The sequence below is a fragment of the Stigmatopora argus genome, chromosome 4 (assembly GCF_051989625.1).
Source record: "Stigmatopora argus isolate UIUO_Sarg chromosome 4, RoL_Sarg_1.0, whole genome shotgun sequence".
Taxonomy (NCBI): Eukaryota; Metazoa; Chordata; class Actinopteri; order Syngnathiformes; family Syngnathidae; genus Stigmatopora; species Stigmatopora argus.
Window position 1 is genome coordinate 5,842,065 of NC_135390.1, and position 25,077 is coordinate 5,867,141.

At 39.9% G+C, this 25,077-nt stretch overlaps 4 protein-coding genes across 24 annotated transcripts in view; 1 reads left to right on the forward strand and 3 right to left on the reverse strand.

Annotated features, from left to right (window-relative positions):
• rims2a (regulating synaptic membrane exocytosis 2a) overlaps positions 1-2,614 on the reverse strand; it is a 135,798-nt gene extending 133,184 nt beyond the window's left edge. For 15 of the 20 annotated variants that reach the window (XM_077599387.1, XM_077599382.1, XM_077599385.1 and 12 more), the window contains exons 1-2: positions 2,398-2,614; positions 1,774-1,959 (exon numbers count right to left, since the gene is read on the reverse strand). In XM_077599387.1, coding sequence (XP_077455513.1) covers positions 1,774-1,943 — 170 coding nt within the window. In that variant the 5' untranslated portion in view covers positions 1,944-1,959; positions 2,398-2,614. The remainder of the gene's footprint in view (positions 1-1,773; positions 1,960-2,397) is intronic. The other 5 variants (XM_077599393.1, XM_077599412.1, XM_077599400.1 and 2 more) reach the window with 1 other exon arrangement.
• A 2,554-nt stretch (positions 2,615-5,168) lies between these two features.
• Positions 5,169-13,477, reverse strand: dcaf13 (ddb1 and cul4 associated factor 13). Its single transcript, XM_077599245.1, has 11 exons — positions 13,247-13,477; positions 12,599-12,798; positions 12,395-12,502; positions 12,216-12,305; positions 11,894-12,049; positions 10,456-10,533; positions 10,293-10,375; positions 9,969-10,133; positions 9,110-9,245; positions 6,371-6,534; positions 5,169-5,902 (listed from the first exon to the last, which is right to left on the reverse strand). Exons 1-11 carry the CDS (start codon positions 13,314-13,316, stop codon positions 5,815-5,817), a joined length of 1,338 nt encoding a protein of 445 aa, XP_077455371.1. The 5' UTR covers positions 13,317-13,477; the 3' UTR covers positions 5,169-5,814.
• A 304-nt stretch (positions 13,478-13,781) lies between these two features.
• On the forward strand, positions 13,782-18,402 carry LOC144073433 (solute carrier family 25 member 32-like). The gene is made up of 7 exons (XM_077599246.1): positions 13,782-14,273; positions 15,187-15,337; positions 15,406-15,491; positions 15,677-15,831; positions 17,271-17,384; positions 17,521-17,666; positions 17,792-18,402. The coding sequence occupies exons 1-7, from the start codon at positions 14,081-14,083 to the stop codon at positions 17,913-17,915; spliced, it is 969 nt and encodes a 322-aa protein (XP_077455372.1). The 5' UTR covers positions 13,782-14,080; the 3' UTR covers positions 17,916-18,402.
• Positions 18,403-18,614: 212 nt separating this feature from the next.
• LOC144073401 (collagen triple helix repeat-containing protein 1-like) lies at positions 18,615-24,907 on the reverse strand. Of its 2 annotated transcripts, none has more exons than XM_077599174.1 (4): positions 24,713-24,907; positions 21,855-22,073; positions 20,939-21,155; positions 18,615-19,341 (listed from the first exon to the last, which is right to left on the reverse strand). In XM_077599174.1, the coding sequence occupies exons 1-4, from the start codon at positions 24,785-24,787 to the stop codon at positions 19,199-19,201; spliced, it is 654 nt and encodes a 217-aa protein (XP_077455300.1). In that variant the 5' UTR covers positions 24,788-24,907; the 3' UTR covers positions 18,615-19,198. The 2 variants fall into 2 exon arrangements, with proteins under 2 accessions (XP_077455300.1, XP_077455299.1); XM_077599173.1 differs by having other exon boundaries at positions 24,671-24,896.
• Positions 24,908-25,077: the final 170 nt, after the last annotated feature.

The following is a 25,077-nucleotide window of genomic DNA, read 5'->3' on the forward strand; positions in this document are numbered from 1 at the left end:
GTAAAAATAACAAACCGACAATGATGATCTGTCGGCGCTAGGCCTGGGCAATAATTCAATAACAATATGTATCGCCAGGTTCAAAGGCAATATCTTTAAAAACAAAAAAAGGCTGCACAACAATCTGGGGGGTGTAGGCAGAGCCTTTCAACTGGTCAAGGAACATCTTATGTGGGAATTTGGTTATATCATCAAACTCATTCACTTCTCCTCGTGCCCTGCGATCGGCTAGCCACCGATTCAGGGTGTCCCCTGCCTCTGGCCCAAAGTCAGCTGGGATAGGCTCCAGCGTCCCCGCGACCTTTGTGAGGATAGAGTGGTTCAGAAAATGAATGAATGAATGTACAAAAATGAATGAGACAATGAGAGATGAAATTGAAAACAAGGGTAAAGTGAGTCACAAATTTGGCTGCATTTTCATTATTCTAAAGCCCACCAGAGTCAGGCAGTAGATGCTGTCCTTAAACTATGCCGTGTTATATTCCCACAACATCACAAAATACGACAAGTTCATTTTAATCTCAACAGTTTTCATCAATTTGAGTGCAGCAGTAACAAACAGCATCCGACTACAGTAAGAAGCCACTCGCATCATTTACACCAGGACTTGTATTGACGTCGCCTTACTAGAGGACATTTGCTTTAAAATAAGCCACACAATCAATCGTTCATAAATTCATTTTCAACACCAGCTGGTCAGGGTCCCGGGTTGCTGGAGCTCAGCGAACTACACCCTAGACTGGTCACCAGTCAGTCGTAGGACACATAGATACAGACAACCATCCACACACACAACCACACCGCCAGCGAGCGGGTATCGATTCCACACTTGCCCTCACCGAAGTCAGGGGAGTGAACCACTACATCATCGGGTGGTTTAGCCACATAATCATTATTGACATTTACAACCACCAAAAATAACCGCTTCTGTTGTTCTTTTTTGAAATAAATAAACAGCAACGTGGGTAGCATCCCACTATAAAGCAGAGTCACGGCTAACACATTAAAGGTTAACGGAATGATGACAAAAATCCTCCTAGTCAATCTTAAAAATAACCCAACCAGCCAGCCTTGAATGGACAGCTCCTGGTGCTGAAAAGATCTCTGTGACTTAAGTGCATCGAGGGAGAGTGCATTTAAACGTGCACGTGCAGGGCCGGCACATAAGACCCCTTAAATCAGTGGTCTCCGAACTATTCCACAAATGGCTGCAGTGGGTACGGGCTTTCATTCCAAGCAAGAAAGAGGACACCTTTTCACCAATCTGGTGCCCTACAAGTGCAATCAGTGGATTTCAGTCAGGTGCTTCTTGTTTTCTGCTGAAATCTCATTGGTCAAACTGTCTGAGCTGGATCGGTTGGAACAAAAACCTGCACCCACACTAGCCCTCGAGGACCGGTTTGGGGACCCTTCTTTCCAGCGGCGTATTGTGTAATGACAATGACGCTCCTGGGTAAAGGTGAAGTAACTAAGCGTGTTTTTTTACGCGACAATGGCGTCCGTAGCGACTCCAGCATAGTGTGGCTGTATAACCCAGTAGCATGGAGGAAATATTGAATTACTATAAGAAAAAAATGAATCATTTTCCAATTTATTGGAATAATGAAGGTATAGTAATGATAATAATTACAGCGTGACTATTTCTGCTATGGCTTGGATGTCAAGAGGCAACATGACCCCACGACACATCATCATGGAGTTTACCAACCAACTAGCTAGCATCCACAGCAGCAGTATGGACGAAATGACACACGCACACAGACAAAATCTTACTTTAACATGGACTGTTCCTTCGCCTCTTCCTTTTTTTGTCGGTCCATGACACCGAGGATGATCTTCCTCTCCTCCTCGGTGAGGTGACTAAGGTCCGGCATCTCCGGCATGGCGCCGGCCGCCGAGGCAGCAGGGCCAGGACCGCCCCTGGGCCCTTGTGGAGCGGACATCTTTTACTCACTGTGGCTACAAACATCAGAAACGAAGGGTTCTTAGTTTTTCAGATAACGCCAATAAAACATTTTACATCGGGGGGGACGTAGAGAAGTGCACGACAGACAGCCCGTCGAAGCTAATAGATGACACGACGGTTCATGCATATGATGGTTTGCTGCAGAATTAAAACGCCAAAAAAATATGATCTATTCCCATTTAAAGCTCACAAAGGGAGATCCGGCGCGATGTGGGTTGTGAAACGAAACTGCAAACAGGCGATTGGTAGTATTTTAGATAGTTCAGGGTGAAATCAACACATAAACATTAGTGCTGTCGAGAAATCACCCCAATACTAGAAATGGATGCCTCGAATAGAAACGAATGTTGCGTAGTGTTGTAAATATCATCCCCGTTTAGGATGAGGTCCAAAAATAAAGCCAACATGTTCAAGAGAAACGCGAGTCTTGCCTTTTATTTTGCAGTCATGGTAAATCCTGTCTAACCCATCGTTGCCATCCCTCAGAAAGGTTTCACTCGCATGTTAGAATAAAACACGTATCCTTTGTTTTGGAGTCCTTCTGCCTCCTCGGTCCCTGTTTGGCTGTTTTCGTCCAGGTTGGTAATAGTTGGGAGAATTCTTATAGGGACAAAAATGGATGCAACGACCGAGGGATGAAGAGGGTAAAGAGAGATGGGGGGGGGGCGGGGGGCAGAAGGGGCGGGGCGACGGATACACGTAGAAGAACCAAAACCGAGGACGCTTGGATGTTCATTGACAGCAGGCGTAAAGCAGCACGGCAAACACGGAGTGGAGCCACTGCGCAAGATGGATCATTCTAATGTTGTAGGATTAAGAGTACCAAACGGGCCCACAGCCCAGTTTTTACTGGCTCCAAGCAAATGACAAGAAAATCATTGAATATGACCCACACAAGAAGCTTAAATGAAGCATACTTTCCCATGCACTTCTCAGTTTTAACACTAGATGGAGCTAATCACTGAGACCAGTCTACGCTGCACGTTTTGCAATGTTGGAGGAAACTGGAGTGCCCGGAGAAAATCCACGCAAGTCCGAGGAGAACATGCAAATTCCACACAGGAAGAAGATCTGGACGTGGGATGGAACCCTCGATCTCAGAACTGTGAGGGCAACACGCTAACCACTTGTCCAATCTTCCGATTGTGGAAGATGAAGCGGGGAGGGGGGGGTGATGCACGGACGACACCATCACACAAAAAAAGTCCCTAGCATAATAGCAATTATTTATTATTATTGTTATCATTATTATTATAACAACTTTACTCATTACAAGTAGGAGGTTGAGATTGAAAACGGTAATATATTCGTTTCTCTAACAGACCGCCACCAGGTGGTTGGGGACCGCTGACTTACACAGTGCCTCACTATTAAAAAAGAGAAAAATAATACAATGTAATAAATTGAGCTATTTTGAGATTTTCTTGCAGTTGCGAGATATTGCAAATTCTGCAATGTTTGTTTCAGGAGTGTTTACATAGGGTAAAAAAATTACTTATATAGAAAATTATCTACACGCTTTACCATACCCAAAGTGTTTATATTAGCATACATTCACTTACACCAGGGGTGCTTGATACGTAGATCACGATCTACCGGTAGATCGCACAACACTAAGATTGGATCCAGTCTGTGCATTCCCTTAGCAATGCTATTAGTATATAAATTTGGCGTATCTGCAGTAAGTAGTGAATGAACCCTAAGTGGATTTTCACCCCTGTACCCACTTACTCCCTCCCATACATGTTCATAAACCTGGAAATAGTCAACAAACATAACTGCTGAGCTTTGTCAGGAGCCAGGAAAAAAGGTAGATCGCGGGAGATTGACTGCATGAAAAGTAGATCTTGAACAGAGGTGGGTAAACCGGTCCTCGAAGGCCACTGTGGGTGCAGGTTTTTGTTCCAACCGATCCAGCACTGACAGCTTATCCAATGAGATTTCTGCAGAAAACAAGAAGCACCGGACTGCAATCCACTGATTGCACTTGTAGGGCACCAGATTGGTGAAAAGGTGTCCTCTTTAAGGGTTGAAATGAAAACCCGCACCCACTGCGGCCCTTTTCTGGAATTGTTTGCCCACCCCTGATCTTGAAGAATAAAACTTTGAACACCCCTGACTTACACAGTCCCAGCCTTCACAGGTAATGCAACATAAGGGCAAAATAGGAATCTACACCTTGCCCAAAGACACATCAACAGATGGGGAATCATAGCATGGAATCAAACCGCTGACCATTCGGACAACACAACTTGCAATACCTACCAAGTGCACCACGGCCAATCAATATATGGGGTGGCCTGGTGGGTGAGTGGTGGGCATGTCTACAATTCTCTGTTTGAAAAATGTAAGGGGATGGATTTCAATTAGGCCCGTGAATTCTTAGAATTTTCTGTCCCTCAAAGAAATTACAAATTTGGACACCCTTGGTTTAAACATCGTACAAATTAGTTGCAGGTATGTAGTGTATTTTTTGCTACAAAATAAAAACGTAAAAATAAGAAATAAAAATGTCAAATGTTTCCCTGTAATTAGAAATAGTTGCATCTACTTAATTAGCAGAAATGTATTCACATCAATTATAGAAAGCTAAACCTTTAGCTTTCTGTTTACCACTCTAATTAAAGACTGAATAATTTGCTGTAGTCAAAAATAATTGTTGAGCAATTCCTTGTTGCTCACTTGTCCAGAAAAATTTATAAGCCATCATTTCAGAAACCTTGTTAGTCACTCTCGTCTCAACCATACGCAGGTAGTTGTGGGGATTGGATTTAAATGACAGCTTTAAGAGGATAGAAGGAATACCTCACAAGACCTGTAATCAAATTAGCACCACGTCAAACAACAGGTAGGTGAAATGCTTTAAATCAAACAGTGACATGTTGGCTCATGAATTTTAAATGAAACATTCTAGAAAACCTAATACTTACCACTAAATAATACCAAAGCAAACATATGAGTTTTTTTCTAATATAAATAGGAGATTGAAATATATTTTAAAAGAACATACCCAACATATACAAGAACTACACATATGGTTGCATTATAAACCTCATGGAAGTTACATTTAGCCAGATCTGGAGTTTCATACTTTAATTACAATGCAGGAAGATTTGAATATAATTAATTAAACATCAAAGTAATACTGGAAGTGTTTTAAAAAAAAAGTGAAGACAAGCATTGTGAACTTGACTGGCAGGTCTTAATGGATACTCAGATTCTGAATTTATTATTATATATCCATCCACTGGTTGGAGTCACATTGACAATAACAACATTGTGTGCATTAAAGCAGTATTACCCGACATAGTTTGAGTACCCCAAAAATCTTGAACAGTACATAACCAAACATAAAAATTTTGAAAATGTTAGAAAAAAAAAAGTCATTATATATTCTGTGTTCTCTTGCAGATGCACTTGGTATTAGATTTGGATTTGTTGATTTAATAAACAGAGGTGAATATGTGGACAGGAAGCAATACCATCTAACTCAAAAGCAACTTCTTTTTTTTGCCTGACACTAGTATATGTCACTGGCATATATAGATTCTAATAAGAGTCCTGATCAATTAAGTAATAGTTAACCAATTTCTTCCAATGCCCAAGATGATCTTTGGCTGCAATCTGGTTTGCCAAGCACCCCTGGTAAAGGTCAGGTATAAAGGAACCTTGAACATGTCAAATTTGAACACGAGACAACACACTTTGATATTAATTGAAAGGTTAAATTGGAATGCTTTGTCTTGTCATCAAAGCATTTCCAGTGAAAGGGTGCTTTCAAGATTCCCAGGTGAAAACAGTCTGATCACATGCTGAGTATGTTGCCCCTTCATATTGCAGTTCTGTTTTTAGCTAACCACAGAAATAGTGTGCTTCTGTTTTTCAGACAAGACAGGTATACTTCCTGGCTTGCTGTGTGCCCGGATATTCTTCTCCCTGAAAAACAAGGATGAAAGACAGTGAGAAGAGTCTGCTGGTGATAACAGATGGGATGAAAGACTCAGGGGTGAGCAAACAGCAGGAGGAAAATACTGCATGATCAACCAGCAAAATTACTAACAACTACACAAATGCACTCTAAGAATATCACATTAACCACACAAAGCACATTATTCTGCACACAAATTAGCTCACTGAGAAAACTGCTGGTGAATCAAATACAGTGTACTATGGCCAGGGTGAAGTGGGACAATCAATCCTCCATCTAAATAGTGAATGTGTACATACAGGATGGAATGGAAATTTCTAATAGGGAAGCCCTGTGAGGGGGATTTTCCATGAACTGAATGGAAAGAAAGATGCCATAACTGGCAGCAAACCAAGGCACCAAAACCGATGCACTTGGACTCCATGGACGCCCCCTTCAATGAGCACTATTTAACAGAAGTGGAAAAAATGACTCACTTTCTGCGGCGGGCATCTTTCATTACTCTCAGCTCCTTGGCCTGATTGTAGACGGCCTTCGGGAGATGTCGATGCTGCGCGATGCGTCGGACCTGCGGGAAGTGCTTGAACTTCTCTGTTAGCTTTTTGCGGTAGTTGGTGACGTCCCTCTCTCGGGGTGGAAGCTAAATCGTGAGAAATGGAAAAGTCGGATTTAATCCACATCACTGACAGTGTTTTGATCAGTGAATTACGACAAAGAATGACCATGAAATTGCAAATATCTCAAACAAACAAAAAACTAAATTACAGTGGTACCTCGAGATACGAGCTTAATCCGTTCCGGGACTGAGCTCGTATGACAAGTTACTCGTAACTCGAGGTAAAGTTTCCCATTGAAATGAATGGGAAACAATTTAATTCGTTCCAACTCTCTGAAAAAAACACCAGAAACAGGATATTGGATTGAAAAAAAAATGTTTTATTTCTTATAATTCGCCATATATTGACAAAGTAATAAATAACGAGTGGTTTAATAGAAATAAAGTGTTTAATCTAACTAAAATTGGCCGGATTTCGCCGAGGGGAGAGGGGCTTCGTTTTTTTTTTCCCTCCACACAACGCACTCGTAAACAGAACAAACACTCCACCCTCACGTTCGCTATCGATGGGCTGTTTGCTGTCGTACTATTCCCTTCAAAATATTCCGAAAATGATGCACACAAATGTCCTCACAATCGGAGAACGCACGACCACTTGCCAACGAGCAGCAAGCAGTCTTATCAGCGATCGCCCCGCTGCTCATCTTCTTCTTCTTCTTCTTCTTCTTCTTTTTCACCTCAGGCGCCTGAGGATTACCCTCAGCAGCGCTAGGGCTGCCACTGGAACACGGATAAGTTCATCCAGGGAGTTGCCCAAGCCGCGATGGTAGCGTTCGGTCATTAAGGCCGGACAGCGGAGCCATAAGTGTTCAGACGACTCTGTTTCCTCGTCGCACAGGCGGCAGCGATCCGAGTCGGATTTCTCATGGGAGCTACAGGGGCGCTGGCTAGCGGCTCCTTTTAGCTTGTAGCATCTGTGTTCGCGTCCCATCGAACGGCGCCTATGATAGAGTTGCTACCGGGGATACTTTTGCGAGCACGAGTATACTTCATTACCCAGAAAGCCCTCTTTTCACCGCGCATGCGCGTTGTGCGTTTCCTGGTCTGAATAGCTCATCCGGTGCTCGTAAATATTGTTATACACGAAAGATATGCCAAAAAAAATGCCATGGCAACCTGGCTTGGTCGCATCACGAAACTTTGACCGCATCACGGGCGAATTATTCGATCGAAATTTCCCCCGTAAGACGAGCATTCCGTATGACGAACGGTCGTATGACGAGGTACCACTGTATCTGAAAACTGTGAGAGTAGACATGTGTGTGCATGAAGAACTCATAATTATTAGTAGTATTTGAATATTTTAGAAAATACATTTGATGGTGAATGAATCGTATTTTTGGCAGCAAGACCATATGCTCGTATGTTTTTATAGTTCTTAATCGTTCCCAAACACTTGTAACAAATTGTTTAAAAACTACCAATGTTACTTTTTCATAATGAACTTTGGCACACTCAATTGCTGCCTGCCACAACTTTGAGATTTGTCGACACCATTAACTTTAAAATCGACATGTTTCCCTAAAAATTATACATTTTCTCAAGTTAATACCTTTGGTCTGTCATGTATGCGTGTCTGTATCTAATCCATGTTTTATTTTGAATAGAATATTGAAATTGGCATGTCCACATCATTGCAGTCAGTTTTTTATTCATAACGTGTATAGCACACTATCAACATCAAAAATAATTCTCCATTTTTTATTTTCTCCATTATCAGATGTCTAAGAAATTGGCTATTTGCATACTAAATACTTTGAGAAGTTTTGTGTGAGTAATTTATGTAAGATGTTGTCTGTGCCTTAAAATAAAGTTTTCAAAGAAAAAAAGTGAACTTCAGCAACTTAAAAGAGAAGTTATCACGGATGGCTTGATTCAGCATTTCTGTATTTCTTGATAATCAAAGACAGCTCCAGCTTGATTGTTAATGCTTCATTATGTTGCGAGCGGTCCGCTTTAAGTGATTGGTTGATTTAAACTGCTGATAGGAGCAGACCCTGTCTGATTTCTTTAAGTGCAATACTTTTGAATAAATCTTTCCTTACAGAGTGACAGTAAAACATCCGCTAAGTGAGCCAAAATTCCAAACAGCAGCATTAAGAAAATAAGCAGGAGAGACTGATTTGTAAAGATGGCTGAAGGAAATGGGGGCAGGGCAGCATTGATTATTATTACAAAGCTATACATTATATTTGCTAAATTAAAATACTTGATAACCATTAACAGGGATCTTTATTTAACAGATGAGCACATCTCACCAGAGCAAAGAAAGCTACTTATTTTTTTGACAGACTGCACTGTCTGACTGGGTAACCGTGTTGAGAGATGTCAATACTAATTAATTCCTAAGTATTTTATCAAACAACTGCAGAGGTGAGTAGATGTCCGCTGGGCTTCCTTCTACTGGTAATTTCACTTAATAAGAGTGATCTTGCCCTCAATCAGAATGTTTAACTTATCCTGACAAAGCCAAGGTGGGTGTCAGCCGTCAGGTAATTAATCAGGGTGTCTGACAATTGAGGAAGATTGAAGTTTCATCTAAATGGGTGTAGTCTATTTGAACAGAGTTCCAAACTTTTTAGTAAAAAAATGTACTTACCACTCCTAGTTTCTCGGATGCGTTCGCTTTCCACAGACGAATATTCATTTCATCTGACCCACCCAGAATGTAGCGGTTATCGGCTGACCACTTTATGCAGATGGCATGCTGCATGCGTTTGGTGTGGTAGACCTCCCTAGCAAACACATAAACAAAGTAAAAGTTGAAGTAAACTCAATGTTTAATCAATGAATGGGCATTTTAGACATGTACTCGTCAAATAGTTTGATTTCAGTTTTACTTGCTAATACTTATTTTCAAGTGCTGTCTTGTGTTTGATGAAGTATTCATTTCAATAATTCCCAACCGTGTGCGGTCGATTGGTCGCCGGTCTTTTGGTCGCGGTCTTTTGGTCGCGGTCTTTTGGTCGCGGTCTTTTGGTCGCCCGGACCGCGACAGCGGGTGACCAAAAGACCGGCGACCAAAAGACCGGCGACCAAAAGTTCGACGACCAAAAGACCGGCGACAAAACAAGGTAAAACAACACGGTCTACGCATCAATAAAAGCCAACAATGGCCATGAGCAGTTTCACTGAGCCGACGTGTGAGTGTATAAGAGTTTGTATGTACATGAGTTGTCCCCTTGGGAAGGTACGTCAGTCAGGGTCTTAACAAGTTCTCCAACAAAAAACAATAAAAGTCCGGGAAATTTGGAGCTTTTCTTTAGCCTAATAATTACTAGAGCATTAAGTATGAATAAATAGTAATTCGCAGTTTGTATTTAGGGAATTTGAGCAACGATTTAAATGGTAATTATCAATAACCTTCCGGGCGACCAATCGACTGTGTACCATTCCCAACACCTTCAAAGCTCAATTAGAACTCAAGTTACAGGAAACAAATTCTGCCTTTTGCTTACCTACTATGGCCACCATCTTTGGCAAAAATGCGAATGGTCTTGTCAAAACTAGCAGATGCAAACTCTCTACCAGTGGGGGAATAGTCAACATCCAGCACTGCAGAAACATGGTCTTCGTGTACGATGAGCGGCTTCATCAAATGTCTCATGTCGTATGTGTAAAGACTACGGAGACAGGTAAAAGGACAAAACTTATTGCAAAAGAGAAACTTTAAAAAACTAAACTGAAAAATATCAAGGAAAAAAGGGCAAACAAATCCTCCCCCCAATAAAAATACATTTGCTAAAAACGGGGACGTCTAATATTGTTATCAATTTACTCACTTATAGTCTTCATTACAACATGTAAAGTAATAGGCCTGCATTGGATTCCAGCACAGTGTGTTGCTCCTCATTGTCATAATAACCTAAGAAAGGGGAAAAAATAATAATAAATATAACTGCATGCAAAACTGAAACCTGAAAAAACAAAGTGCCATCACCATACTTTTTTAAGTGGGGCTGCTTCTCTCATGTCATACAGTACAATGCTTCTGTCAGAGGCACAGCTTGCAAGCAGTTCAGTCTGACAAAAAAATAATAAGGTCAGCATTACAGAATTGATTCAACCTCAGGGTCTGTGCTAACATTCTACACCGGTTAAATTACATAGTGAACTAAACTTAACTAGGCCACTTATAATCCATAACCGAAACTTGCGTTGGTTTTACATGGCACAGGTAAAGTGATATAATGGGATTTTAAATAATAAATAGACTTTTCAAACGTGTGATAGGTTGTTAGGAATGTGGTCTCTATCAACGTAATGCGACTGAACACAATGTGCATGCCCCACTTTATTTGTAAAATATAAATGGGGCATAAAATGCAAGCCAGGTGTAATTATGTGCCAACACATCCTACACTTTTTCATTCTATGGACATATATGGACCATTGAGGTGAAAATATATCATTGCGGACAATTCTGTGGTTGTGCACTTTTACTCTTAGTTTTCAGTGCATGGTAGACCGCTAAACCTACGCATGAGTCCCTTATGTGCATACAGTTGTGGTCAAAAGTTATCATACACTTGTGAAGAACATAATGTCATGGCTCTCTTCAGTTTCCAGTTATTTTTACAACTCAGATTTTTCTCTGATAGAGTGATTGGAAAAGATACTTCTTTGTCACAAAAAACATTCAAGAAGTTTGGTTCTTTTAAAGACTTTATTATGGGTGAACAGAAAAAAAGTGATCAAATCTGCTGGGTCTGCTAGAGCGGGGGAGACTTTTTTCACCGTTGAATCGTAATATAACATAAACAAATTTAAATGAACTTGGATTACGATGCACACACTCAAAAACAAATTTAATCTAAACTTACACTAAGCTTAATTCTAATTTTGTTTTACATTTTTATACCTTTCTTCTCCCGGCCGGGTTGGCTCTAGTATTTGCCCCGCCTCCAACCTGACTTTCACTATCGATGGGCTGTTTGCTTTTGTATTCCTTTCAAAATATTCCGAAAATGATGCACACAAATGTCCTCACAATAGGATAACGGACGACCACTTGCCAACGAGAAGTAATATATACTCCTCGTACTAGCGATCGCTACGCCATTCGCGCTGAGTGACGGGAAAAAAAATGAAACGCTCCGCCCAGTGCTCGTAGATATCGGTTATACACGAAAAAGATGCGGCAAAAAAGAAAAATAGAAAATAAATATTATTATTTTTTATAAACACTCATTAGATTAAGGCTTGTATATTGTATAATGGTAGACCACATTGTATAAAAACTACCAGCAAAAAGCCTTGGTTATGACAAATCTAGAAAAAGTTCAAGTCGTATGATGTGTAATGCAACAACTAAAGCAAAATGTTTTCGACTCTGAGAGAGAACTACACAAGTACAAATGAAAAACATACTGCAGAGACTTACCTCCACTTGGTTAAAACGAACAGCGCTGAAGCTGTCTACACCCCAAGTAAAAGAACGGATGGGGCTGCTCCTTTGCTCATCCCAAATGTCCACTTGCTGGCCGCATGTTGCAAACAAACCTTCATGATGATGATGGTCAAGTCCTGTGAAAACTGTCTGCAATGGAAAAGGATTTAGTTTCACAATCTTCATTTTGTTGAACTTTATCTATTTGGATACCAACATAGCTATAGGTACCCAAATGGACAATGCCATGTAATTGAGAGAAGGTGGATCTTGGTTCTTTTTTATATCAACTAATAAGGGGTTGTGCTCTCCATACCTTGCCTAGAACTGTATTAAGTGGCTCCACTGCCTCACCATAACCTGGTACTTCCATTTTCCATTGCTTAATTGTTCTGTCATCCCCAACCTGTAACAAGACCATTCCTTTTAGAAGTGATATATGAAAACTACAGGGATATCAATAGGCATTTCTGGCATGACGAAAACACTAGTCACCGTGAAGAATGACGTTCCACAAAAACGGACAATGATTGCACGGACAAAACCTTCATGGGCTTGGAATGTGTAGAGGCATTCACGTTTCGGAAGATTCCACACTTTAACCTATGGATGATATAAGAGAAAAACATTTGAGTGGCTTCATGCTACATAAAGAAATATCTGAACCATAATACATGTGTATGGTAAGTGAATGATTACCTCTCCATCACAAGAGCCAGACAGAAACGTGGAGAGGCTCTTGGGGTGCTTGGCCATACAGTTCACTCCATCTCTGTGTCCATCCAACGAGGCCACAAAAGGCTTTGCAAACACCCTATCGAGCTTAGTGGCATTAAGGGCCAGGGTATATTCTCTGCATACTTCAAATGGGTGAAGTGTGGGGTCATAGTTTCGAGGAACTGGTGGAAACAATAGACACAAACCACAAATATTTTAGTTATCTTTTTTTGTATTTAATATTTAGGACAAATTCTCAGACAGTCAGTCAACAAATAAACGGTACTGTATTTTCTCGCATATAAGCCATATTTGTAACAAAAAAAAACATGACTGAATTAAGGGTACAGCTTATATGCGCACAAGACTTACAGCGTTGCTATACTATTTTTCACCAGTGGACGTTGGCAAATTATAATTTACTATTTGTTGGTTATTTGCTGTTTAGCAGTAAGAAAACAACCATTACTAGATAAATTACTAACTTCCTTATGATATAGAAAAAAACAAGATAATACTATGTTTTTAAAAATATCATTTGATGTGTTGTTTTTAATTGCATGACTCTTAATATGTTACCACATCTACACAGGCTAGAAGTAGATAGCAAAGATGGTTTACTTTACTTACCACGCTGAATATCTAGCTTGGTTTCCCGGACGTAGTCGTCCGGGTTCCTCGAAAGAACTTTTACTTTCATTTTATGGTAAGAAGAAGAATGGTGAAATACAATTAATTCAATTCAGGATTAAAATGATCCTTACAATCACGAAAGACTGCAGCACATGTTTAAGAAGGAAGAGTCGTTTGCGGAAACCGCGGTGCATTGTGGGAATCATCGGATGCCTGTCCCAAAGTCCTATTACGTCAGAAAGGAAGTTCACTATAGTACGCAACAAAAATAAAAGTAAGAGGTCCACATCTCCGAAGACTACCCGACTTCCTCCATAATATTGTGTTTAGTATCCTTAAATGCTTCCAGGCCAAATATTATGTATCACGTAGTGTTCGAAAACACCTGAATGATAACATGATTTTTCAAATAACATGATAAAATACTTGTAAGATATTTCAAATGGAAATAAAACATTGTTTGAATATTATATATTCAGTAGGTTTACGTGTACATGATGTTTTATGCCGAAATTCAAAACCGGATAAACTACAAAGTTTGCGTTAGCTTCGATGATGAACTTCCGATCAACAAGGTCGACCACTGGTGTTACTGCTACTTGACATTTTGGATAATGTCACTTAACTGCGTTTGACACCACCACATGTTAAAAACGTGGGTTACTATCAAGGTTGGGCCCGCGATGAGACAATTTCAAAGAAGCTATATTGCTGCATCGTCGTGACGACTTTATTTCTGTGACTATGACTTGTCTAGTAAACCTTTTGATGATTTGTGACTACATGTGTGTACACAGTTAGCTTTGCGAGCTACAGCGAACGTTGGTAAGCATGAGCACCGGCCCAAATCATGATGCCATTGGCGTTAGTAGTAAAAACCCGGCATCTGCAGTGTCACTCGCTGGACATATCCAGCAGGTTTTCAGACATGTGAAGGTAGAAAACCTGGTCGCAGGACTCAGCGGAGGTGTTGTCTCAACACTGGTTCTGCATCCTCTCGACCTGGTCAAAATCAGGTTTGCAGGTAAGACATGATGCTAAACATTGAAAGATCATTATGCTCTTAAAATTTGAGTGCCCATACGACAATAATGCTGCAATGACAAATGCTGGATTTAGACTTGAATTAAAAAAAAGGCAGTGGCTACTTAGCCGGTAACCGGTCAAATAGTCCCAGGGGCTATTTAGCCGGTAACCTATTATCTATAATTGAGTGAATAGGGGATTTTCTAAACCATTCAACCAATCATATTGAAATTTGATGTGTTATGGCTAATTGATAGATTTTAACATTAGGTGAATAGGGATTTACTTGGATTGGATAACTTTATTCATCCCGTATTTGGGAAATTTCATTGTGACAGTAGCAGAGGGTGATTAGACAGAACAACAAAGCAAAAGCACAAAGTACAAAGCAAATCAAAGTTAATGGGATCATTAAGAATCACCAAATCAGATCATTAAGACAGAAAGGTAAAATAAGAAAAAATAATGACTATTATTTAGGCAGTGGCTCCATAGCCGTAGTTTCTTACTATTTACCCCACACAGAATTCTTACCAGCAAATAGCCATATGAGGCCATATAGGCTATTTGACCCGTTACTGGCTAAATAGCCCCTGGGACTATTTGACCGGTTACCGGCTAAGGAGCCACTGCCTTAAAAAAACATCTGTGTTTTAGTATTCTATCATTGTTATCACTGAACAAGTTAAAAAAAAATCTCCCTTTTAATAGAATTTATTTATTTAAATTTTCTACGTCAGCTATCTTCACAATAAAAGATCATTGCAAATTTTATTTATCAAAACAGTCACCAGATTCGAAATTCTTTAAAGATTCCAAGCACAACACAATAGCAAACCTTTGATAAGTCATATGTTGTTGTTGTTTTTTTTTGGACTGTGAATTACCTTTTTTTACGTCTTTTCTAACAGTGAGTGATGGTTTGGAATTGAGACCCAAGTATAATGGTATACTGCATTGTATGAAGAGCGTGTGGCACCAGGAGGGACTAAGGGGACTCTATCAAGGAGTCACCCCCAACGTGTGGGGTGCTGGAGCCTCTTGGGGGCTCTACTTTTTTTTGTAAGTGTGTTACTACTAATTTACCATCGACATTTATTTTGGTTCATGACGCATTCCATCATCCGCAGCTACAATGCAATAAAAGCTTATGTAAAGGAAGGCCGCCAAACAGAACTGACAGCTACAGAGCATCTGGTGTCCGCAGCCGAAGCAGGTTAGTGTGAACTACACTGTTAGTTAGTTTGGACTAAAGTCTTAATCAGGTATTAATACTCTTTTGTATTGTTCTTCTTCGAAAGTGCCTTAACAACTTGATAAATTCAGTGAGGTGTCTCAAAATGTCTTTCAGTGAAATTTCAATTTTTATTGGAACAATAACCTTTGCTTCTCTCCCTACAGGCATTTTGACACTCACCATAACTAACCCCATTTGGGTGACTAAGACCAGGCTTGTACTGCAGTACAGTTCAGACCCAACTAGTAAACAATACAAGGGGATGCTGGATGCCTTGCTCAAGATCTATCGCACAGAGGGAGTGCCAGGCCTCTACAGGGTCAGTACGTATGTGTTATACATAAATTAATACAAGCTAGAATCAACTTGTTAAAATCTGGGTTATGTAATTATGTTTAAACCTGTTTAAATATGCATGCGATAACAGCTATAAAGATGACACAACTGTATTTAACTCCCTTTTCCGTGAACGCCCTTAGAGGGCACCAAATCCACACAATTTTGATGCGGTGACCTTTTATGTAGAGTAGCAATAAATGTCTCCAAAAGGAAATTAAACGTTCTTTCCATTGGACATTGTGTAACGTAGCGAGAACCAGGCAATGCAATATCGGGCAATGAAGAAATAGCATACAATTACCGTATTTCAGTCTTCATTTTGCCATCTTAATTGATCCAAGAAGCATATTAGGGAAACAAATCTCAAATTGTGTCTTAATAAGTGTGTATCATCCATTATGGTTGTTACATATTATAAAATACACAATATTTGTACACAACCTTGTCAAGTTTGAATGATTAGACCACACAAGATAAGGCCTCAAAATGAAGAAAATTCAAGACATTCTCAGTTCTCTAATTTGGGGAGTTTGTCCAATGATGTAAATGTCCAATGTTAAGCTATCAATCAAATACCGCTACTGTCAATAGCTCTGTGTGTACATTCAGGATAAAGATAATGATAACTTTCACAATGTGAAACCACATTATAAAGCTAAAATTGTGGTCCATAATTATAAAATAATTACACAAGTCACTTGACGGCTTGTGGTGCTGTCAACTAACTAGAGCACATGTGTCAAAGTGGCGGCCCGGGGGCCAAATCTGGCCCACCGCATCATTTGGTCTGGCCCGGGAAAGTAAATCATGAGTGCCGACTTTCTGTTTTAGGATCAAATTAAAATGAAGAGTATAGATGTATATTACATTTCCTGATTTTCCCCCTTTTAAATCAATAATTGTAATTTTTTAATCAATTCTTTCTGTGTTTTTAGTTCAAAAATCCTTTTGTAAAATCTAAAAAAATATTTAAAAAAGCTAAAATAAACATTGTTTTAGATCTATAAAAAAACTGAATATTCAGGGCTTTTAATCCAGTTCTTTTAATCCATGTTTAAAAAAAAAAAATCTAAATACTATAAAATGGTCCGGCCCACATGAAATCGAGGTGACGTTAACGCGGCCCGCGAACCAACCCGAGTCTGACACCCTTGAACTGGAGGGTTATTCTGCCATCGTTTTCACATTGTGTCACTGGATGTCCCCCACCAAAATATAGAAGAAAAAAAATAACTAAATGGTGGTAAAAGGTGAATGCAGTATCACCACAATTCCTTTCAACCTAGTTCTGTCTGGGCACGTGTTTTCTAAAATGCTAATGAAAATTCTTTATGTAAATAAGGCCGTGATGTGTTGTTTTGTTCATTGTATGGTTCAGAAAGTCATTGAAATTACTTACAAAGCATACCAATGTTAAAGGGTTACATTCCTGGACTATTTGGAACGTCTCACGGTGCACTCCAATTCATGGCCTACGAGGAACTCAAGAGAGACTACAATCAATACAAGAAAGTTCCTTCTGATGCAAAGCTTGTGAGTCATTTAACCCCTCGAGCCTCAGTTGAATCAGTGGCAAACCACACTTGATGTTCCAGTATATTGCCTGGCTAACTGTTGCACCTAATACTTTTCTTGGTTCATTGATCACGTAATCATTGCATTTCAACAGAATGCATTGGAATACATCACGATGGCAGCACTATCCAAAATCTTCGCTGTGGCTACAACATACCCATATCAAGTGGTCCGCGCTCGACTGCAAGACCAGCACAATAGCTATAACGGTCTTATTGATGTCATCAAACGGACGTGGAGGTATGATGTTGACTAAACTATTTGATCATCATCCACCAGTGATGCTTTCTGCAAATGTTCATAAAGCGATCAGTGGATTACTGTACGGCATTAGCATTTGTAATCGTGTAGGACTCTCTCTGCAGGAATGAAGGCCCCATTGGGTTCTACAAAGGCATCGTCCCCAACTTGATTCGTGTCACTCCAGCATGCTGCATTACATTTTTAGTTTATGAAAATGTCTCCCGCTTCCTCCTTGATCCAAGGTGACAAGCTCCAATGGCAAAAAAGAAAAGTATGGACTTGAACCGAGTTGTTCAACAGCAACAGTACCTGGATGGATAATCATGATATGAGTACTTGGAATATTAATTTCAGTGAAATGCCTTGAGCGTTCCATTGAAAAGGAATGAAATAAGTTGCCTTGTTTCTCTACTAAGTGTGGAATGAGGATGATTTTTTTCCTGCCCAGTGATAAATGTTTGCACTACATATAAATATTTGAGGGTTTTGTTTAACACAAATGAGTATCTCCAAAATTGCTACAGTTACAGTTAAAACTATTGATCTGAAAATGAAGTGTGAGAGATAAATACAAGAGACCTGAAATTAAATTGTCTATTTTTGATAATTCAATGGGCATCACTTGTCCTAAAAATATTACCATAAATACATTTGTAATGAACTGTGTTAAGCCAGAAACAAAGACTTTCTCTTTTTAAATTGTATTATTTTGGGGGCTATAAACTCAGAACTGGACACTCCTAGTGTTGTCTCGCTATTTCTATTTTCCTTTTTTTTGGGGGGGGGTTAATTAATCAATAGCTGGGTGTAATTGTACGAAAGTTTGGATGCTATTTTCTGTCCTGTTGATGTTTTTAAGTACTAACAATCACCATCACTCCTCCATTAGTTGTATATAGTGTCGTTTTTGAATGTGGGCAGTCAAAAGGTTACAAACTTGGACAAAAATCTGCTTTATTAAACAGTGGAAATTCAAGTTAAAAAAAAGACATACCGTATTTTCCGCACTATAAGTCACAAGTAAAAGACTTCAGTTTTCTCTAAACCGGGCAGTGTGCATTATAATCCCTATATGGATCAATATTTTTTAATCATTGTATGAAATTCTCTTTAGCCCAGCCCCATCTAACACAACTCATAACCACCACTCCTACAGCTCTATGTAGTGGATGCATAAAATAATCCCCTACTATTACCACTGCCACCACCACTACTACTATGTCCAGTGCCCCCTATATATATGCAGCAACTTTTAAGATATTGAAGATGTGCCTTATAGTGCGGTAAAACAAGTACATGTTGGCAATTAATGCCGACCGCACCAGCAAGTGAAAAAAAATACTGTACAATACAGTACAAATGATAGTTTTCCCTATAAAAAGACTGGATTATGAAAGAGTGAATTGTGACAGCAAAACATTGAGGTTCCTATCAGAAATCTTGCGAGGCCTCAGTAAACCATATATGCTAATTTTGGAAGACCAGATAGCATACTACACAAAGCTGGCCCCATTCTTATATAACTATTTTCATTTGGGAAGCTCTTCAATTATAATCCTGGAAACTGAATTCCATCCTGTAGATGCATCGCCGCGGGGATAGTCAGCGCAGGTCCCCACCCATACGGCCACGTCCACCAACCCTGCTTTGACACCCTCACACAGTCCTTCCACTGGCACAAAAAAGAACAGAGACAAAGAAAGGACATAAATTGTAGGGAACACTCAAAATGCATGGCTACAAAACTGCTGTAATAGCATGTGACCTTTCCCAATGTTTACTTTCCAATCGCCACAATAGTTGAAACTGCCATGGAAATTAATAGCTCGACATAAACTGTGGTTTGTCTTTTAATTCTGTCCAGTTATCTGAAAAGCTTACCACAAGTATTGGAAACCTTGTAAAATGCTAAAAACGCGGTAAGCACTCGTGCCACTGGGCTGCCAACATGAAACTAGTAATATTAAATTAGGGATGTTTTTTACATCATCTTTCCCAATGAAACCTGACATTTCTCAAAATTTGCACACCCTGCAACATTTCCAAACTGAAAGTTTTTGAGTCCCTGATGTTACAATTGTTCATTCGCTTGACTTTCAGTGTGGCACTTTCATTAACCCCAAGGGTGTAATCTGCCTTTTGCTTTATATCAATTTAAAATCAACCTCCACCCCTGGGATGGACTAGAATAGAAAGTGTAAAATAGATATATTCAATTTTCTAAATAGCCCAGCATGTATTGTGTTGGGGAAAACCAGTGTGCGAGTGGTTAGTGTGTCGGCCCCTCATTGCTAAGATTGAGGGTTTGATCCCAGGTCCAGGACCTTCCTGTGTGGAGTTTGCATGTTCACCCCGGGTTTGAGTGGGTCTTCTCAGGGTACTACGGTTTCCTCACACATCCCAAAAACATGTAAAGTAGGCTGTGTGAGCGCGAATGGTTGTCTGTCTCCTTGTGCCCTGCGATTGGCTGGCCATCAATTCAAGGATTCCCCCACCTGGTGCCCGTAGATAGATGGGATAGGCTCCAGCACCCCCGTTACCCTCGTGAGGTTAAGCGATATGGAAAATGAATGAATGTATTGTGTTGTGTGTCCACCTATGTTCTAATTATATAGTCTACAATGCCCATGATATGTTCTTAAACACAAAAAAACACTAAGCTTGGTTGACAATCGTGACCGGACGTTTCGTCGATGGACACTTGGTCGACGGACACTTCGTCCTCGGACGTTTGGTCAACGGACACTTCGTCGACCGGACGTTTCGTCGAACGGATGTTTGGTCGACGGACAATTCGTCGCCGGACATTTCGTCGAACGGACAATTCTTCGCCGGATTCGCTCGGTCTCAAAATTATAATCATGAGAGAGAGAGAGAGAGAGAGAGAGAGAGAGAGAGTTTACTGTGGAAAGCAATCAACCAGGTAATCTCTCGCTCTCAAAATTATAATCATGAGAGAGAGAGAGAGAGAGAGAGAGTTTGTAATTGCATTGACAATGTCAGAGCATTGATATCTAAATATCTAATATCAAAATTATCAATAAATTGCGTATTATGGGCGTGTGTACATGTTATTCGTCGCCGGAATCGCTCGCTCTCAAAATTATAATCATGAGAGCAAGTTTGTCATTGATTGCATTGACAATGTCAGAGCATTAATATCTAAATATCTAATATTAAAATTATCAATAAGTTGCATATTACTGGCATTGTGTGTACAATAATAATGTACATACAACACTATATTTTATTTTTTCATAAATTCATACCTGAAGATGTTCTGTGAATGTTGATGGTGGAATTGAGCTCTGGACTGCCTTGGTCCAAGTATATGATGGACTCTATGGGAAGTGGTGCTGTGCACTCTGCTCCATTGAAAGTGAAGTACCAACGCTGACAACACGCGTTCTTGCACTTGAGTCTGAGGGAGCCACTGAAAAGAACTCTCAGGGCACTGTCTGTTCTCAGCTTGGTGAACGTGCAATCCTACAAAAAAGCAGTGGGGAATGGCAAATTCTAGGTCACTATTTTATCTATTCATCACTATTCAAAGATTTCTGTTGCTTATATGTTCACTTTCTTGTACTGTATAATATGGAAGTTTGTATTTGTCAAGGTGCCTGCGGGTGTAGAGGTTCACTCTCCTGACTTTGGTGCGGCCAGGCATGGGCTCGATTCCAATTGTTGATGGTATGATTGATTGTTTGTCTCTCTGTGTTCCCTGAGGCTGACTGGTGACAATTCTAGGGTGCAGTTTGCCTTTCCCCAGCTGGGTTAGATTCCAGCAACCCTTTTGAGGATGCGTGGCAAAGATGATTGAATGTATTTGTCGATGTTATTCGCCAATCCTTCTTGTCTTTCACATCATTAACAAATCATTCAACACAACGTACAACCTTTATTACAAGCCTTACTTCCCAGAAGACATAAAAAAGCAAAGATAAAACCAATAGCTTGATTATGACTCACAGTGAGAAATAACAATTTAAACTCATTAGAGAAATTCACTTTTCCTGATCTGGTCTGATTAAACAGTGGCTGAGCTTGAGCTGCTTTAAATTCCTTTTACAGATTTTCCTCCATGTAGTATTTAGTAGAATTATGTTTTTCCTAACAACAATATTTTCCAGCTGGCAAAGAATATGACTGTATCAAGTGGGTTACAGCAAGTGCAAATGTACTTACTGCAATTTTTCCCAGGTCGATCCCATAATTCAAGGAGTTCCAGGCACACTGTTTGTAGTTAGGCCTCCAGGGTTCCTCAAAGATCTCATTGACACATTCACCCTTCTCGCCTTTGAGGCCGTCACGTCCAGGGATACCTGGCGTTCCCGGGATGCCATTTGCGCCGGGGTTACCGTCTCTGCCGGTTGTTCCTGCGGGACCCTGCATGCAGCTGCCATACTACAGGAGCAAGCAAGTTGGAGTGAAAGTGGGTGTTAAGAATGAGATCATTGTATAACTTCCTGCTTCCTGAGTGTAGTTCATGCAGAGTGGCAACATTAAATTAGCCAGCTGTTTTGTCGATAAGAAGCTGGACTAGTTATTTTTAAATTCATTAGGAAAAAGAAAGGAAAAATAAACTCTCACTGATCTGATATCTTTATTTTTCAATATATTTAACCACATTCTTTTGAGAGGTCAAATCCAAATAAGATGAAATGGGACCAACACCTTAGACCAGCTGAATGACTTAAGACCATGTTGTAGATGATGTTCTGAGAGTTTAGCGGTGATATTTCCTCATCCGGCTAAGTCTAATTGATACAAAATCCTGCTAAGTCTAATTGATACAAAATCCTATAGCCAGAGGTTTAAAGAATAATACATTTGTAATTTGACTCAAATATATACACAGTTCTGCGAAAATTTGCCATAGTCAAAATGAAAGACTAATACAAGTACAATATACAGTAAGCAATACTTACATCATGAGGTGACTCTGAAATATCTATTTATAGATTTTTATTGCTATAAAGACCACCTAAAACTGGCCTTTTGACTTGTAACGGTTTCATCCCATGCCTATATATTAATGCCTAAGGGACGCGTGTGCTTAATGTATTTTGCTCCAAAAGCAAATGTGGAACAGTGAGGGGTACATAACCAAAATACATTAGGTTTGTGGGGGAGGCTCAGGAGATGAGAACAAAGAGCTACTAAACCACACTCAATGAGTCAGTTTCAATCCCTCGGGTGCTGTCTAAAACTGTACTTCAGAAGATGAACATCTAAAAAATTCCTTTATGTAGAAGGATTTGTGGTGTTCTCATTTCAGCTGGGGGAAACAGATGTCTATAGTCTGTTAAAGTCATTGAGTGGCTTTGAAGGATACGTGGATGTAATATTAGCTTTATATTAAACGGGAAAGCTTGCATTTGCAGAAAAGTATAGGTAAAAATGAGATTTGGTAGTGTATAAAATATTTCTGCGGCTATTTGATTTCGAACAAAATTAAGAATACATCTCAGGTTTTAAGATTTTCTGAGCACAAGAATGAATGGATTCACTGTCCACTTGACCAAAATACTGACTTCCAGATGGAACTTTAATGTTTGCATGAATTATACTGAATGATTTTGAACACAGCCCATTACTGTAGATGAAGCATAAAGGCGGTATTTGACTGAAGGTGCTGAGAACCCTGATGCATTTCTTGCTGTAGCACAGACTGATCTCTAAAGTGTAATTTGAATGCTTGGAATGATGAAAACAAAGGGGATTTGTGATTGCCATGCTTTTTTAACAATAAAAATTGTGATCCTTCAGATTGCAGAGTTCAGTTTGGGTTTCCAATACCACAAAATTATATTATGGAACAACATTCTGTTAAGCATATCCTTCCACAGTGGTCAGAAAAGAGCAGCTCAGATGATGTATTTGGGCTTCTCCGACTGAAGGGTGTAGAAGTTTTAATGGGAAATTGAAGGGGGAAGGGGGTCTGGTAAGTCTTAACAAAATAAACAGTTTCACTTTCAGTTGAGGGGCAGCCCAGGAGCTCAGTGGTTAGCGCGTCAGCCTCACAGAGACCTAGGTTCAAATCCAGGTCGGTCCACCTGTGTGGCGTTTGCATGTTCTCCCTGGGTTTGTGTGGGTTTTCTCCAGGTACTCCAGTTTCCTCCCACATTACAAAGACGTGCACGGTAGGCTAATTGGATCTTCTAAATTGCCCCTAGGTATGAGTGTGAGCGTGAATGGTTGTTTGTTTCCTTGTGCCCTGTGATTGGCTGGCCACCAATTCAGGGTGTCCCCTGCCTCTGGCCTGAAGTCGGCTGGGATAGGCTCCAGCACCCCCGGCGACCCAAGTGACGATAAAGCCGTTAAGAAAATGAGATGAGATGGCTTTCAGTTGATAGATCCTCAACAGAGGACAGGACAGAGGATGTGTGTGAATTCTATTCCACCAGAGGCCACCCACTATAGTACTATGTATACTAATACGTACAAGAATGCTAGGAGTGTGTAGGGTGGGATGAGAAATAATAGTTTAAAAAAAAATATATATATATATATATATATATATATATATATATATATATATATATATATATATATATATATATATATATATATATATATATATATATATAGTATATATATATATATTTACACCCTTTGCCTCTTTAATTATATAAAAACAAGACATTGATATACAGGCAGATGCTTTGCTTCCTATTTAGCATTATTTCTGACAATAAAACCTAAAGTTTAAATAAACTACATAACTATCTGAGTGGCATATTTCCAAAACTGCAAATCATAATGCACGTCAACACAACCCCTTGTGGGATGTTTTTATTTATTTATTTATTTTTTATAGCATATGGATTTAAGTTACTATACGCATCAGCAATAAGATATCCCAAACATAAAAGTGCACTTTATACAAAGAAATGTGAGGCTCATCTGAGGCACGGCATGACTGGTCGTCCACAAGGTCCCCCACTTTGCAAAATGCCACATCGCTACACGTCGATTGAGATATATTTGCAATCTCTTACCTTGTCAGCATCAGGATCCTTTCGGTATGCTCTACTTCTCACCTTTTCCACACCATACACGGGTAAAGTCACGCAGGCGAGCAGCAGTAAGAAGCGCTGGACAAGGAGAGACATCATCACCACAGTGTGCAAGTGGGCGCTCTAACTAGGAACTTAGGGAGCATGAAGTCGCTCCAATTTTCCACTCTTTTAGTCCAGTGGGGGAAGGACCAGCGGGAAGGGGCCAGTCAACCTTCTTGAAGAAACCCTTCCAAAGCAAACAACGCAGCAACAGCCATGGTGTTCATGTGAGCGTCTCCTGGCAGTAGTTCATTGCCAAATGCAAAAGCTATTCATTCATTTTCTGAACTGCTTATCCTCACAAGGGTGGCAGGGGGTGCTGGAGCCTATCCCAGCTGACATCGGGC

Coding starts and splice junctions, on each gene's coding strand:
- dcaf13 (XM_077599245.1), bottom strand. CDS start 13,316: ATGAAAGTAAAAGTTCTTTCGAGGAACCCGGACGACTACGTCCGGGAA. Junction 12,306..12,394: donor GTGGAACGTCATTCTTCACG/GTGACTAGTGTT, acceptor GTCTTGTTACAG/GTTGGGGATGACAGAACAAT. Junction 5,903..6,370: donor AAAGATGCCCGCCGCAGAAA/GTGAGTCATTTT, acceptor CTTGTTTTTCAG/GGAGAAGAATATCCGGGCAC.
- LOC144073433 (XM_077599246.1), top strand. CDS start 14,081: ATGAGCACCGGCCCAAATCATGATGCCATTGGCGTTAGTAGTAAAAAC. Junction 15,338..15,405: donor TGGGGGCTCTACTTTTTTTT/GTAAGTGTGTTA, acceptor CATCATCCGCAG/CTACAATGCAATAAAAGCTT. Junction 17,385..17,520: donor TTCCTTCTGATGCAAAGCTT/GTGAGTCATTTA, acceptor GCATTTCAACAG/AATGCATTGGAATACATCAC.
- LOC144073401 (XM_077599173.1), bottom strand. CDS start 24,787: ATGATGTCTCTCCTTGTCCAGCGCTTCTTACTGCTGCTCGCCTGCGTG. Junction 21,156..21,854: donor TCGACCTGGGAAAAATTGCA/GTAAGTACATTT, acceptor GCTTTTTTGTAG/GATTGCACGTTCACCAAGCT. Junction 19,342..20,938: donor CATTCACAGAACATCTTCAG/GTATGAATTTAT, acceptor TTTTTGTGCCAG/TGGAAGGACTGTGTGAGGGT.